This window comes from Labeo rohita, chromosome 16 (genome assembly GCF_022985175.1).
Source record: "Labeo rohita strain BAU-BD-2019 chromosome 16, IGBB_LRoh.1.0, whole genome shotgun sequence".
NCBI lineage: Eukaryota > Metazoa > Chordata > Actinopteri > Cypriniformes > Cyprinidae > Labeo > Labeo rohita.
This window is the reverse complement of record NC_066884.1, coordinates 21621717-21639305: the sequence shown is the minus strand read 5'-3', so window position 1 is coordinate 21639305 and position 17589 is coordinate 21621717. Positions and strand designations below refer to the sequence as shown.

Genomic DNA, 17589 nt, shown 5'->3' with positions numbered 1-17589 from the left:
TGCGTCTGACAGAATGTGCGCTGTAGCACAAAATATAGTACATTTCTTCAAAAGCAGATTGTGGAGACATTTTAATTTTCCACAATCAAAAATCGTCATATCACACACCCCTAATTGCAATGTAGTTTGTGCAAATCTGGAACAGAGGTTGGTTAAGAGAGAAAAAAACGGCCGGTTCCGAGTTTCAGCGGAGCACAGTGTCAGTGACTCATGAGGAAACGCAGCTTTTTGATATAAAGTTTTTCTTGTTCCCGAATACAAATATTTTTTAAGTATTTGTTCGAAATAAGTATTTGTAAAAAACACCCTATTTGTGCCGTTCCGAATACCGTATTCGGGTTCGGCTCCACCCCTAGTTCATAGCCTGGAAAAATACCAAGAATTTAAATAATAACCTGATTGACAGATTCTTTATCCACTTACCAAAATAAAAAAAGGTTAATTATTAATATTTTTGGAAAAAATATTTAGAGGTATAATAGATCTCTATTTTCACAAAAGTAGTTAAATGGTGATCACATTCTCTAAAATAAGTCAAATTTATATATGCTGTTTTGAAATAAAAATACCTTGAGGGACAAAGGACACAGCAGGGAATCTCTTAACACTAAACATGTTGTACAGTAGGCAACTAAGTATTTTTGAAAATTATAAACTCATCAGTAACACAGTTGACCATAAGGTAACATAGTTGCGTAAGGTAACACAGTTGACTGGACATGAGAAAGTAGAGAAATGACCAAGAAACAATACATCACAGGTTATACTTACAACAACATTTGGTTTATTGAAATTTTGTTTATTGATCAAGTTCTTGAATGAAGCAATTTCCATTTGTAGTATTCATTGAAAAGTCTTGGGAAAAAAGTAGATCCTGCTTGACTTTCTTTCAGTAATAATAACATAATTTTGAATGAACATCATTTTTTAACAAAAGATATGACTTTTTCAACATATTGTTGTGTGATTGGGCAAAATATAATTGTGTACTAGAAATTAAGCATTGGGGTTTATATTGATGAAAATCTATTAAAAATCTACTTCACAGACATGAGATGTACCCACAATTATAGAATGGCCCTGTTCATCTTATTCATTCATCTTTAGAGAAATTAAGTGACCAGGTTTGTATCAAAGTTTGATTGGTAATGTGTCTGTAGAGATGTGTGCAGACACAGAATAGCTTCAAATGTTGTGGAACACAAATCATAACTGTACTGACATGATATTGTGTTGAATTATGTTTTATATTGACTTCTGCTTGTACCCATCTTAACCCTGCTGAAAAAACAGCTAAAACCTGGTTGGCTGGTCTTAGCTGGTTTAAGTTGTAAGTAGCTGGTTTTAGCTGGCCTCCCAGCTAAGACCAGCCTGGCCAGCTAAACCCAAAGCCAGCCAAAACCCCTCTAAAACTTAGGCTGGTTAAAACCAGCTTAGGCTGGTTTTAGCTGTTTTTTTCTTTTAGCAGGGAAAACTGTCTAAGGTGGTTTATTAGTCTTAGCTGGTTTAAGCCAGTTTTCCAGCCTGACCAGCTGAAATATGCCCAAAACCTTTCTTAAACCAGCCAACAGACCGGTCTGACCATGCTGGAAGACATGTTGAGATCAGCAAACCAGACTCATCCATGATATTTTCATTTTCCAACAGAGTGGTTATTGCAAAATGTATCTTGTTTGATTGCATCAACCATAAAATCTTTGTTTTTTGTTTTTTTGGTTTGGTGCCTGAGGCAAACAGGGTGATGATGAGAAGAAAAAACATTATTATGCAATGTTCTAAGTGTCCCAAATCTCAAGTCAAATCAAAGACACACAAACTAAATTGAACCTGAGAATTTCCATTTCACTGTTTATTAAAAAGAATGAACGCAATAGAAAAATAGAGATACATTTTTGCACATTTTCAGTTCAAATTAAACGCTAAAGGTGATAGGGTCCATCTCGCAGATACGTTTGTAATTGAAATCACAGGGCACGTCAAACCATGTTTTGGAGCGTGAGTCCAGCACTGCGCAGTCTTCTCCATGAACCCCACCTGATTGGTGATTATTGGGCTCATCACCCAATTCATTCCAAAACCTACAGAGAGCAACGGAACAATCAGGAAAACATGATATTAATACCGCCTCAGAAAACCAATATACATTTAAATAACCACCAATGCCTTGACTGTCACTGAGATATATATATATATGAATTCCTGCTTTGGTTTTACGTGTCTATATACAAGGAACACCCTAAAATATAAATGCAGCTATATATTTTCATATACAGACCTATTTATGGGACTCTGGACCACAAAACCAGTCTTAAGTAGCATGGGTTTATTTGTAGCAATAGCCAAAAATACATTGTATTGGTCAAAATTATCGATTTTTCTTTTATGCCAAAAATCATCAGGATATTAAGTAAAAATCACATTCCATGAAGATATTTAGTAAATTTCCTATACTTTAAATATATCAGAACTTTTTGATTAGTAATATGCATTGCTATGAGCTTCATTTGGACAGCTTTAAAGGTGATTTTCTCAGTATTTAGATTCCAGATTTTCAAATACACCGTAAAAAATAAAAAACAATTTGTTGAGTCAGCTTAAAATTTTAAGTTCAGTCAACTAAAATACGTTTATTCAACTTGAAATGTTAAGTTGTACTAAGTAATAGATGGGTAAGTAACCCAGCTGCCTTAAAATTTTAAGTTGATTCAACTCAAATATCTAAGTTGTCAGCATAATTTAACATTTCAAGTTGAATAAACATTTTTTAAGTTGACTGAACTTAAAATTTTAAGGCAGCCAGGTTACAAATTATTTTATGTTGACTTAACAAATAGTTTTTTACAGGGTAGTTGTATCTCGGCCAAATATTGTCCTAACAAACAATACATAAATGGAAAGCTTATTTATTTAGCTTTTAGATGATGTATAAATCTCAATTAAATCTAAAAAAATTGACTCTTATATGTTTTGTGGTCCAGGGTCACAAATATACTGTGTGAGAAATAAATAGTATAAATGAAACTTTACAAAATTAAACAACTGGCTTTTGTCCAAAACAAATGATTGAAATATTATCTAAAAAATATTTTTACACCAATATTAGAATTGTGTGCGTACGTTGTATTAACCACTGTGTTGTCCACCCATTTCCACACTCCCTCAGTCTCGGTGTCTGATAAACCAATCCAGAAATGATAGTCAAATCCACCAAGCTTGCGTGCGACACTCTCAAGTGTGTGCTGTATAAAGACGAAAACATATCAATAGTGGATCAGCCACTGAATGAACAAGTGCTGCACATATTAATTACTAAAACAAATAGTTTTAAGCTTCTATCTTAAAAATCCATATGTAATAAGCCCATTCACAAACACTGTCACACACTTACGTGTTGTTGGTGGTTGTGCAGTATGGTAAGATGTCCGCCCATAGACATACAACTCTCTTTGCTATGCTGCCAGTCGAGTTTATCGTCGCTAAAGTAATAACACCTTCCTTCTAAATGCAGCCAGTTTTCTGGACATGGCCTACATTTGATCACTGCGGAAGAGAGATGGTAATGAATGAATGAGTGAAAGAATGGAAGAGAGAAAGAAAAAAACTAACAAGATAAGTTTGACCTTTTGAGCGTCATGTGTTGTTCAAAGATAGGCTATATATACACAAATATTTTTGTTTCCTCACCCGGTTTTGAACAAGTCTGTCCAAGGTTTGTGTATTCAGAGCAAAGGCGGGAGAAACGCTCTTGCATAGCGGTGAGTTTGAGAGTTAGAGATGCAGCCTCAGACTCATCATTCTTGACTGGTTTTACTGTGACAGCTGATCCGCGACTGTTTACCACTGCAGAGAGGTAGAGTTTTATACATCAATATATTAACCCAGCAGCCGTGCAAAGACTTCAGACACTGCAATGTTTTTTGGTCTTAAATAAATGTATAAGTTACAAGCAAACAAGCTATTTATTATTATTGTCTATCATGAATATTTAAAATTTATATTAGGAATTATGTCTGCATGTACATTCTGAAGCTGTATACAGAACATCTAACTAGTCAATAGCAAAAATAAATAAATAAATAAATAAATAAATAAAAATAAAAATTTTGCTTTGCTAATAATTTCATTTGGACAACTTTAAAGGTGATTTTCTCAATATTTAGATTTTTTTGCACCTTCAGATTCCATATATTGAAATAGTTGTATCTTCGTCAAATATTGTCCTATCCTGACAAATTGTAATTTTATTGTAATATTGTAATATCCATGCATCCCTAATTCTATTCTATTCTATTCTTTTCTATTCTATTCACACAATCACAACTTTATTTCTCAGAATTGTGAGTTTATATTGCACAATTCTGACTTTATTTCTCAGAATTGCTCACCGTTTTGAGGAAAAAAAGTCAGAATTGTGAAATAACATGTCGCAATAACCTTTTTTTTTTTTAATTTAGGGCTGAAAAGGGCTTTCATAATAACATTTAAAAATAATTGTAGTATTTAAAATGTATTTTTTTTATTTAAATATATTTTAAAATGTAATTTATTCCTGTTATTTCAAAGCTGATTTTTAGCATCATTACTCCAGTCATCTGATCCTTCAGAAATTCTTTAATATTCAGATTTGAATATTGCTCATAAAACATTTATTATTATTATTATTATTATTATTATGTTGAAAACAGCTAAGTATATTTTGTTCAGGTTTGTTTGATGAATATTTTGATCAATTTAAAGCATCCTTGCTAAATGAAATATTAATTTTAATAATTGCTTTACAAATACAAAACAAAACAAACAAACAAACCAAGCTTTTAGATCTTTCTGTTCATCAGAGAATCATGTACTCAACTGTTTTAAATAATAATAATAATAATAATAATAATAATAATAATAAATGTTTCTTGAACAGCAAATCAGCATATTAAGAATGATTTCTGTAGGATCATGTGACACTGTAACTTTGATCACAGCTGGATCACAGGAATAAATTACATTTTAAAATATTGTTAAATAGAAAATTATTTCACAATATTACTGCTTTTGCTGTATTTTGGATCAAATAAATGCAGGCTTGGTGAGATAAAACCTACTGTTCAAAAACTTTTGACTGGCAGTGTAAATGCAAACACTAATTTAATAACACATTTATTAATTTGACAACACATTTAAATGTAATCACATTTAAACAACAAATTTCAAATTGAATATCAATTTTTATACTGTACATTAGACATCACAACATTATAAATTTGTGATATTTGTCTAAATATAAAATGAGTAATTTTAGTTTTTCGTGCTTTATTTTAAATTTTATTTAGAGAAGATAGTATAGAATATAAATATTGGCTTATCAGTATTGTCCAGGATTTTAATAATCAGTGCATCTCTCCAGTCTAGTCTCTTCAATTTGTTATGAAACCTGCTTGAAAATGTGTACGTGCAGCAGTATGTTTACTTACAGAGAACACCAAGTACTATGTTTGCACAAACTGAGGCCAGTAGAGCAATGAGCAGTACAAGAGAAACCTGCCCCCTCAAACACTTTGCCCCTTTGTGAACACCTGAAGAAACACATAAAATCATCATCAGATTAGTTGATTATTACTCTGACTTGTCCCACATTACTCTCACATTACCTCCCACTCCTCTCACGGGTTCACACACTCACATATACAGTACACACATACGTTACCTTGTTTGCCCTGTGCTGTGAGTATAGGTCTGTTTCCACTATGCGAGATATCTTCTGTGAACTCTTGTAAACTGGTGTAATTTTCAATATCTGCCATCTTTAAACAAAAAGCTCAGGAAATTTGTCAACCGCCGTCTTCTTTATTTAACAAGAGAGCTTTGTCTGTTTGACAAGAGCAATGTCTTTATCTTCTAGTCCTGTCCTCAAGATAAATAGTCACCAATAAAGAAATCACAGTCCATAAAGAAGACAGAAATCAAACGAGAGCTTCCCTGGAAGAAATAGAGAAGAGAAAGTTTTTCCTGCAAGAGTGTTTCTGCTCAGACTTGTACGAACTTCTCCTTTTTACAGCTCACTGGGCTCTTACTTTTATCCCCCGTTGGCTCCCTCCCCCTGTGTCTGTGGTCGTGTGCACATTTCAGGGCTGCATGAGGGTAAACGCAGACTGGATGAATTAGAGGAGGTTATGCAATACTGAACTTTTTACCATGCACAGAACAAGCAATTTTGTTAGTGAGTCAGTAGATACTTCTAGCCAATAAAAAGAACAGCTTGTTCATGATAGTAAAATTATTTTATTTATTTTTTTTGGTGTGTATTCCTGTAAAATGTATCATACTGAACATGTTAGGAAATCCGTCTGTACATGAAACATCAAAACAAGTTTTGTGTTTAACTTAAGATTAAAGATTTACATAATGTACAATGGAGTCTACATTAACAGCAACCTAATTAATATCAAGCGAAACATAATTAGACTTTTAATCCCCATTGCTGGGAAAATCTGATTTATCTGATTATTGAAGATTACAACCATACTTTTCACCTGGTTCACAGAAAACAGGGGTGATAGTTAAGCAAAATTTTTAAAAAGGTGGGAGAAAAGTGCTTCTCATATCTTTTGTTGGCATTCCACCAGCTCAAAAAAGCTCAAAACAAAACAGAAATCATAGGGGTCAGGGCGGAACACTGCACTTTTATCACTAAAAGTTTCGTCAGACTGTCTTGTGCAATTCTCTGATGAGACATTAAACCGTGTAGAAAAAAAATGAGTACAAAATCTGTCACAAAAACATGATGCAGGCTATCGATCAATCCATGACTCAGAATTTATGTTAATGATTCTGGCCTGGTTTCATGACACTGCTGTTTTTCATTAAAGCTCTGTACTGTGAAGATGTCTCCATCTTCCAATTCCAGTTTTACAGAGTTGAAAATTCCCACTCCTCCATGTCCTGGTTGTGGTTGAGCCATTTCCCAGATAGGGGTCACTTTCTTATCTCTTTGAGATAGGAGCCCAAAAAGGATTTTATTTGACAAGAAGAGAAAAGAAAAACAAAATAAATGCAGCATAAATGAACTGAAATGGAAAGAGTATTGATGCTCATTCATGCTTTTGATTATGGCAAATTTAGATAAACATTTGTGGCTTTATTCCTTCTGTCTCAGAAAACCAATTTTCATTCCATTCCTGGCAAAGAGACTTTTTCTGTGCATTTCAAGCATTACAGTACTATACAGAAGATCTAACCGGGCAAACGGTTTGATTTTCTCATGTGTTGCTTCTCAGAAAAGTCTCTGCTAATTAAATGTAAAGTGAATGTAAGACTTGAATTGCAGTAGTTTATATTGACCGTTCTCTCTCTGTATAAAGCATAAATTGTGTCACATACAGATATGCTAACAAGGCAAATTAAGTCATGTTATTTTTATATGACTTGTAGAAAGTGTTCAGCTTGAGTTATTCTCAGTGCAAACTGCAGACGTGTCTCTGTCTCTCGCAGCTGTTGGTTTATCGTACAAAGGTTAGTTTGCATGGCCTCTGAATTCCTTTCCTATGTCTTCAGCTGTTTCTTCACTTCCTCTTCCTGCTTTCTTGAAAACAGCTGCATCTCCTCCAAATGCACAAGAGATCTGTTCTGAGAGCAATAATGATAATAATAATATTAATGATTATTATGATGATGATGATGATGATGATAATTTAAAAAAGAGAGTTTTACCTTAATCTGTTTTGCAGTTTACCTTAGTCTGTTCACAATTGTTAGATATAATTAAGTTCTTTGTTGACTTTGGCAAAACTCCAGTCCATTCTTCAGCACATCCTTTAAGATAAAAATACTCCAGCATCTGTAAAATGTCATTAAATGCTCTTAAGTTGAACAAGTTCAATTCTACAAGTGTGTAACATTTTGAAAAGCAGTGAGTACATTTGATTTTATTCTTCCTTTAAACACTTCACTTATCACAGTTTTAAAAATGTCCTCAGTGTTTTCCTCCATCTAACAAACACTAAAATACTCAAAATATTAATAATATTATTACTATAGAGATTGTTTTTAAATTATTTCTAGTGATGTCAAATCGATTAATCACGATTAATCGCATCCAAAATATAAGATTGTTTTTATATATTATGTGTGTACTGTGTATATTTATACACTGTAAAAAATAAAAAGTTGAGTTAACTAAAATTAAGTTAGGCCGCGATCACACCGAACGCGTTTTTGCAGCGAGAGGCGCCTTTTTTGAATTGTTTTCTATTGGCAGTGAGCGTTATGTGCGCTGTTTATGCGCCGCGGGCGCCTCGCGTTTTAACCGCCTGCTGCGCCTCGCGTTTTTGCCGGAGAGCTCTGAGCGCCTGAAGTTGGAAAAAAAGCAACTCTGAGCGGAAAAGCGCCCGACGTCATCGCGGTTTTTTCCATTATCCAATCGAATGAATGGAGAGGCGGGCCTTCTGTTGTGGTGACGAAAGTTTAACCGACGCTTAAAAAGTCTGGAGACTGCAGTGATGGAGGAGAAACTTTTGGTGTCTATCGCGGGTTACCCGGAGCTGTATGTTTTAAGTTTTTTGCTGATATGACAGTTCACTTAACAGCTAAAAACCAAAGATTTTAGAGCGCTCGCGCTATAATCCTTTGATTAGATTGACAGGATGGCTGATTTGATGGTTGCCTAGCAACATAAAAAAAACGCAACGCACTGCTCTTTTTTTAAAAGTCACTAGAAGAAGGCAGTGCGGTGCGCCTCACGTTTTCAGAACTAAAAAACGCGTTCGGTGTGATCGGGGCCTTAATCTGCTGCACAGCAATTTTGAGTTTACTCAACTTTAAAGGAGGGAAGTTGTGCCAACTCATATATAAAAGTTCAGTGAACTTCAGTGAAGTTGAGTGAACTACCAGTCAGAGTTGGCACAACTTAGTTCTTGAAGTTCAGTAAACTCAAAAATGCTTTGCAGCAGATTAACTGAAATTGTTAAGTTGACTCAACTTAAAATATTAAGGTTTACTGAACTGAGTTTACTGAACTTCAAGAACTAAGTTGTGCCAGTAATTTTTTGCTTGAAGTTCAGTAACCTCAAAAAAGCTTTGCAGCCGGTTGCTTTAGTATTTTAAGCCAACTCAACTGCATTTTTTACTATTTAAATGTATAACTTTAAATCTTACATCCAGACTCTAAGCCACATTGTATGCTCCTCCACATCCTTTAAGAATACAAATGCATGCAGTATGAACAATACTGTAAATATAACACAAACAAGATTTTGTCATCATTACAGAAAGTATTTATTGGCATTCTGCAAAATGAACACAATTTAGCTTTTCTCCACTCAAACTATGATGTAACTAGGATGTGACTATTTACAATAAAAACACTCTTAAACAAAAAACACACACTTAAAAATTATTTTTTTAAGTGCCAGAAAAATGTTACATTAAAAATATTAAAATTCTGCAGCCTTAAGTAAAGTTTTAAATCAAAAGTCACAAAAAAACTTTTATATAATTTAAAGGAAGCTAAATTTTACCGTCATTTTAAACGTTCATCTTGCTCCATCTATTATTTTGGCGCATCCATAATGCAACAAACACACTGGATCAAGAAGCAAAATATTTCAACTATTAACACAACACTTAAAGGAATAATTCAACCAAAATTATTCTGAAAATTTATCATTTACTCACTCCCATGTTGTTCTAAACCGTTGTTCACACTCAACACAAATTAAAATATTTTAATGAAATTTGAGAGACTTCTGTATTGAAAGGCTGTTCACCCAAAACTTCAAAGCGTTCATAAAGAGATCATAAATAATTAAATAAATATATAAGTTAATATGAATTGAGCAGTTTAAGTCTCCTGAAGAGACGCAATTGTAGGGATGCATAAAATAGGATTTAGAAAATAGTACATTTGAAAATAGTTTATTTTCATTAATATTAGTATATTTATACCTTTGATACTAGTTTTACTTATTAATATTATTTACATATATTATCTATTAACATTTTTGTTTTTCCTATCATGTATTTTAGCCTGTATTAGGGTTTTACACACTCACACAAAAACTAAACAAAACAGCATTTAGTTTCAGTTAGGTACTTTTATTTTTTTTAATTGACATGAACTTGAAGCAAAAATGAAAATGCTCTAAAAACAGTTATTGGCTAAATACAAATAATAAATGACAGTTGACAATGAACATGAAAAAAATACATCAGAAAGTAAAAATAGAAATAGAAAATAAATGACAAAATTTCCAGGAATAATGTATCTTCAGGATCCTCTGTGATGCCTTTAAGCCCATCAATGTGGTGTGATTGAGTGGCAGTTTCTCTGCAGATGATGAGGTTGTGAATATGATGCATCTGAAATACACAGTTGAGTTTACAGTTAAAGAGTGTCCATGTGTTTATGTAAAAACAATTATGCTTATGAAGGCCATAAGCGATTATCAGCTCATTGATATGGGCCAGAAGGGGCCTGCTGCGCCTACTGGTAGGCTCAGAAGGCTGTTATCGTCCATCCAAATGGTTAATCACCGCACGCAAGTATGACGGTGAAATTACCACTGGCGTACCAGCAGGGGCGATCGTTTCCCCAACGCCATCAACTCCACGCGGACCAATGACCAGCGAATTAGTGCATTAAAAGACGGATTTTAGATGACGTCAAGACACATACAGGTACCGTCTCCTAAAATAGTCGATCGTCCGTATTTATGAATGAAATGATTAATTTAAAATTTGCCTATGGTGAGAAAGGGGTCATGTAACAAGTCCACACGTTTACCGTATTTTTACTATAGTAACTGTCACTCGACCACGTCAGTAGTCAGTTTACAGTAACCACAAAATATGCCATGCTTTTACCACCATAACTGTAGTTTTACTGTGGTTCGTATTTAAAGCCCAGTAAGCTCAACACTTACTATGGATTTACCTCAGTAACCATAGTTTTACTGTGGTATTTGCAGTTACAGCACGATAACCTCAATGCTTACCGTGTTTTTACTACAGTGACTGTAGTTTTAATGTGGTAACGTTATTTGTAGTTAAGGCAACCCTTACTATGGGTTTACCTCAGTAATTCTAGTTTAACTGTGGTATTTGTAGTGAAAACACAATAACCTTTATACATACCATGTTTTTACTACAGTGACTGTACTTTTAATGTGGTATTTGTAGTTAAAGCACAGTAACCTCAACACACTACTATGGGTTTACCTCAGTAACCGTAGTTAGCTGTGATATTTGTAGTTAAAGCACAATAACCTCATTGCTTACTATGAGTTTACCTCGGTAACCATAGTTTTACTGTGGTATTTGTAGCTACGGCACAGTAACCTCAGTATTTACTATGGGTTTACCTCAGTAACTCTAGTTTTGCTGTGGTATTTGTAGTTAAAGCATAGTAACAACAACACTTACTATGTTTTAACTGTTTTTACGGTATACTGTTTGTAAAGCACAGTAATGACAACGCTTGCCACGCCTTTAATACGTTTTTTGTGAAGTAATTGTAATTTAATATTTTGTTTCTGTCTTGCAGTTACATCGGATCACACACTCCAGCAGCTCTTTTAAGAAGCCATCTCTTGTGTAAAGGTTCTTTCTTTCTTTCTTTCTTTCTTTCTTTCTTTCTCTCTCTCTCTCAACTTTTCCTCTCCTGTTTTTCTGAACTAATCCATAATTCATTTACACATAGCCTCTCTTTCTGTGGTTCATCATGGCATATTTTTAAAACTCAGAATCAAATTTTGACCATTTTTTTCAGAAAGCTGCTAGAATTAACAGGGAACTTGGACTTGAAGCTCCCAATGCTGGTCTTGAAGAAGCTGTCAAGGAGGCTGAACAAGTCATTCAAAGGTTCAACCCTTCACAAGTTTGATTTAATGTACACATCCTAATGTTATGTGTTAATAATAACATTCCTTACAGTCCATCTTCTCAAATATTTTGGTCACAGATCATTTTTAGCACACTGTCTCATCATGTATATTTGTCTTTGTTTCAGCTGAAAGTGAAGACCAGAGGAAGGCCTGTCATGGGATTTGAATTAGGCCATATTGTCCGTTTACGGAGAACACCAAAAGCTGCAAAGGCAAAAATTTCCAATGGTATGTCTGTGTTTGTCTGAGCACCTTGACTGAACTGTACTATACTGTTACATTTGCACAGCATTTGATGTTTCTTTAACTTTGGTTTTTACATACACCACGGTCCTATCAGGAAGAACAAAATATCATGTTGAAGTAGTGATAATTCATGCAATTTACCAAGTCAACAAATTCATATGATATTGGACAAGTGTACTTATACAAAATTCTACGACTTTCACTCCTACTGCTGTCTTTGGCCATAGCTTCAACTCGCATGTAGTTTGTGCCCATTGGAAGTAGTCAGAGTGTTTGTATCATCAAGTTTATATTAAGTCCATTTAATTCTTTATTAACCTTTACAAATTGGTGCCGTCTCTTCCCGTTTTAACAGTACATGATATCTGTCCACACCTCAGAGTAAGCCTTTCTTTCCAGGGGTGCGTTTCCCAAAAGCATCGTTAGCCATGCTATGGACTATGGTCACAAGTTTGTCGTTACCACCATAGTTCAAAGATTCGTTCTTTCCCGACACCATAGTTCAAACAAACATTTGCAAACTGCGTCACAAACTTACGTGGTTGGAACTACAGCTCCCGACCTGTGGTTAGAAGCATAGCATGCTTTCCTTGTTAGTAAGACATATGTGACCCTGGACCACAAAACCAAGTCGCTGAGGTTTATTTGTAGCAATAGCCAAAAATACATTGTATGGTCAAAATTATTGATTTTTCTTTTATGGCAAAAATCATTAGGAAATTAAGTAAATATCATGTTCTATTAAAATATTTTGTAAAATTCCTACTGTAAATGTATGAAAACTTAATTTTTGATTAGTCATATACATTGTTAAGAACATTATTTGAAGAACTTTGAAGGCAATTTTCTCAATATTTTGATTTTTTTGCACCCTCAGATTCCAGATATTCAAATAGTTGTATCTCGGCCAAATATTGTCTTATCCTAACAAACTATACATCAATGAAAAGCTTATTTATTCAGCTTTCATATGTTTTATAAATCTCAATTTTGAAAAAATTACCCTTATGACTGGTTTTGTGATCCAGGGTCACATATGAGCTCAATAAATTATGCTCTTGGGCACAATAAGCAAACTAACATGCAGTACAATCTATATCTTTCATTGATCCCATATGAATGCATTTTAATCGATGTATTTTAAAGCTTCCACTGTAGGTGCCATTATTGAATAGTGCGCATGCGCATAAATGCCTACGGGAACCCCCGAGTATGACGTAAGAGGGAACCCGCGATGAATCAAACATCAAATAAAGCGAAATGTCAGGGAACAAAAAATAGTAATTTAGTCATGAGGTGCCATGTTTAATATAGCTGCATTTTAGAGATCTCCAATCAAAGTTATTACTCTGTGATGTCATTAACAATGGCCCTACATTGTTGAACTAATGTGGTTCAGATGCGGACATGTTCAGGAAACAGTCGTGACTAGCTAGTTAGTTTCCACAACAATGCATCGTACTATGGAGGTTAATCAGCAAGTTACGTCGTTGTACGGGAAACGCACCCCAGGTTGATTTTTACTGAACACATCTGTCTAAGAAGCTAGAGTCTGGAAATGCTAGATTTACTTATCACGTGACAAAAAAAAAAAAAAATCAGTTTTCAGTTAATTTGGCCAAATCAGATCACTTAACGCTGTTCACACCAAGAACAAGAAATATACATAATGGTAAATATTTTAGCATCCACGGCAACAGACGATGACGGCCTGTTTACTGTTTTATACACACTGCAGTTACAGTTGTTGTCTGCTATTTGTTGTTGTCAGTGTTTTTATTGTTCATCATGTGATTAAATTTTCCTGTCTTGCAGGATTTCTCACAGATTGCTTGGTCCTTCTCCATCAGCTCTCTACAATATCAGTCCTTCCAAAAATGTCCACATCTCTCTCTCATGTGGCACATCTGCTCTCGCTCCTTTATTGCCAACTTCCAGTCTTAGCAAAATTATAATTGTCTAAAAAAAAAATATAACTGTTAACTTTTTTAATTGTTCCTGCATTTAGTCACAATAGAAGCAAACAGTGATTACAGGAGAATAATAATTGTAATATTTAATTTATTTAATTTTATTTATTTATTTTTTTTTTTTTATTAAAAGCAAGAAAATAATAATTTCAACTGGAGCCTCGAAGCTCCCAGTTTGTAAAATATTAATTGGCATTTTATGACATTTTCTGTAAACAAATTCTATTTTTATTTTTTAATAGTGGATAATGTAGTTACATATTTGTTTCCATGAACCCATTAATTACTTTATCAATCAGTCATTGTTTGAAGTTGTTAGATTTTACTATAACTTTTTTTTTGTTTTTTTTTTTTTTGTTGTTGTTGTTGTTGTTTTTGTTTTTTTGTTTTTTTTCATAGTGGCACAAACTGGAGAGAGAGTGCTGTTCTGGGCACAATGTTTGTCTTGGAAAAGTTTAACATATCAATAAACATTGGAAAATTTGTAATGTGTGTGTGTGTGGTTTTTATATATTCCTGTTCTTCAACTAGCAAAGCTAACAATGGCAAGTTTGTAGGGTCCATTTTCAGGAAACATAAAAGTGATAAATTGTATACCTTTAATACACTATAAATACACTGTAAATGTTATGAAAGCAAAATTGAATAGTATGCTGCATGTTTGACATGTTTGAAGAATTATCAGTTTTTTTTTTTTGTTTGTTTGTTTTTTGTGAGCAAATGATTCATTACTTATTTTTCACACAGTATATGCACACTTTTGAATTTAAATACTGTACAATAATTATTATTAGTGTAAACAATGTATACCACGGGAGCCATTACACCCTTGTTTGGAGGAAAAACAATAACAACAACAACACTGTAATCAACAAATATATTACTGCATCATGTTAACCACATAATGCAATCTGTTGCTGCAGTTTTTATATGAAGTGGGGACAGATAAATCTTTAACCGATTATCTGTCCATTCACCACAAGAATCCGGAAGATCCTGTCATAAATGACCATATATGGACAAGTAAACTCTGCTCAAGTGGGTTTCCATTGGCTTTGAAGTTTCCTGGCGCTTGCAGACACCCCTGACCCAAATTAAAAAACGCTTAATGTTGCAAAGTACGTTTTGCTGGTATTATTACATAATTAGTACATTCAGTTAACAGTTCAGTGTTGCTATTTCGTGAGAAATTAGCACTTTACCGAGATCATAACCCTAACCCCGAGCATAACCTAATTAAACTACAAATAACAGATTGTGCCCAGAACAGCACTCTCTCTCCAGTTTGTGCCACTATGAAAAAAATCAAAAAAAAAAACAACAACAACAACAACAACAACAACAAAACAAAAAAAAAAAAAAGCAGTTATAGTAAAATCTAACAACTTCAAACAATGACTGATTGATAAAGTAATTAATGGGTTCATGGAAACAAATATGTAACTACATTATCCACTATTAAAAAATAAAAATAGAATTTGTTTACAGAAAATGTCATAAAATGCCAATTAATATTTTACAAACTGGGAGCTTCGAGGCTCCAGTTGAAATTATTATTTTCTTGCTTTTAATAAAAAAAAATAAAAAAAAATTAAATATTACAATTATTATTCTCCTGTAATCACTGTTTGCTTCTATTGTGACTAAATGCAGGAACAATTAAAAAAGTTAACAGTTATATTTTTTTTTAGACAATTATAATTTTGCTAAGACTGGAAGTTGGCAATAAAGGAGCGAGAGCAGATGTGCCACATGAGAGAGAGATGTGGACATTTTTGGAAGGACTGATATTGTAGAGAGCTGATGGAGAAGGACCAAGTAATCTGTGAGAAATCCTGCAAGACAGGAAAATTTAATCACATGATGAACAATAAAAACACTGACAACAACAAATAGCAGACAACAACTGTAACTGCAGTGTGTATAAAACAGTAAACAGGCCGTAATCGTCTGTTGCCGTGGATGCTAAAATATTTACCATTATGTATATTTCTTGTTCTTGGTGTGAACAGCGTTAAGTGATCTGATTTGGCCAAATTAACTGAAAACTGATTTTTTTGTCACGTGATAAGTTAATCTAGCATTTCCAGACTCTTGCTTCTTAGACAGATGTGTTCAGTAAAAATCAACCTGGGGTGCGTTTCCCGTACAACGACGTAACTTGCTGATTAACCTCATAGTACGATGCATTGTTGTGGACACTAACTAGCTAGTCACGACTGTTTCCTGAACATGGCCGCATCTGAACTGGACAGTTCAACAATGTAGGGCCATTGTTAATGACATCACAGAGTAATAACTTTGATTGGAGATCTCTAAAATGCAGCTATATTAAACATGCACCCTCATGACTAAATTACTATTTTTTGTTCCCTGACATTTCGCTTTATTTGATGTTTGGATTCATGTAGGGCCCCTCTTACATCATACTCGGGGGTTATAGGCATTTATGCGCATGTGCACTATTCAATAATGGCACCTACAGTGGAAGATTTAAAATACATCGATTAAAAATGCATTCATATGGGATCAATGAAAAATATAAATTTGTACTGCATGTTAGTTTGCTTATTGTGCCCAAGAGCATAATTTATTGAGCTCATATGTGACCCTGGATCACAAAACCAGTCATAAGGGTAATTTTTTCAAAATTGAGATTTATAAACATATGAAGCTGAATAAATAAGCTTTTCATTGATGTATAGTTTGTTAGGATAAGACAATATTTGGCCGAGATACAACTATTTGAATATCTGGAATCTGAGGGTGCAAAAAAGAGAAAATTGCCTTCAAAGTTCTTCAAATAATGTTCTTAACAATGTATATGACTAATCAAAAATTAAGTTTTCATACATTTAAGAATTTTACAAAATATTTTAATAGAACATGATATTTACTTAATTTCCTAATGATTTTTGCCATAAAAGAAAAATCAATAATTTTGACCATACAATATTTTTGGCTTGCAAAAATAAATTTGGTGACACTGTTTTTGAATCCAGGGTCACATATGTCTTACTAACAAGGAAAGCATGCTATGCTTCTAACCACAGGTCGGGGAGCTGTAGTTCCAACCACGTAAGTTTGTGACACTGTTTGCAAATGTTTGTTTGAACTATGGTGTCTAAAAAAACAATCTTTGAACTATGGAAACGCACAGAACTTGTGACCATAGTCCATAGCATGGACGTGCTTTTGGGAAACGCACCCTGGAAAGAAATGTACTGTTAAAACGGGAAGAGACGGCACCAATTTGTAAAGGTTAAAAAAGAATTAAATGGACTTAATATAAACTGCATAATTTTATTCGGAACACGCTACAGGTATACCATTGAAAATTTTGCCTTTACAGCACACAGTGGGTGCTCCGTGGCGAGCAATATGACAATTCAAATCACATGACAGGCTGCTGGCAAAGACAAATATAATGATGGACAGTGGTAAAAATGATCTGTGACAAATGTTGAGAAGATGGACTGTGAATGTTATTGTAACATAACATTAGG

The 17589-nt window shown here is 33.9% G+C and overlaps 1 protein-coding gene and 1 long non-coding RNA gene across 5 annotated transcripts; one reads left to right on the top strand and one right to left on the bottom strand.

Moving 5' to 3' along the window:
- Positions 1-1821: 1821 nt before the first annotated feature.
- Positions 1822-6060, bottom strand: cldc1 (C-type lectin domain containing 1). The gene is made up of 6 exons (XM_051131639.1): positions 5696-6060; positions 5463-5564; positions 3685-3840; positions 3389-3540; positions 3118-3239; positions 1822-2078 (listed from the first exon to the last, which is right to left on the bottom strand). Exons 1-6 carry the CDS (start codon positions 5790-5792, stop codon positions 1913-1915), a joined length of 795 nt encoding a protein of 264 aa, XP_050987596.1. The 5' UTR covers positions 5793-6060; the 3' UTR covers positions 1822-1912.
- A 4378-nt stretch (positions 6061-10438) lies between these two features.
- On the top strand, positions 10439-14283 carry LOC127179057 (uncharacterized). 4 transcript variants are annotated; one of them, XR_007829467.1, is made up of 5 exons: positions 10439-10662; positions 11528-11577; positions 11753-11844; positions 11993-12095; positions 13929-14283. It is a non-coding gene; the product is annotated as an uncharacterized LOC127179057 (long non-coding RNA). The 4 variants fall into 4 exon arrangements; XR_007829468.1 differs by lacking the exon at positions 10439-10662 and adding an exon at positions 10706-10890; XR_007829469.1 differs by lacking the exon at positions 10439-10662 and adding an exon at positions 10853-10872.
- The last annotated feature ends 3306 nt before the right edge of the window (positions 14284-17589 follow it).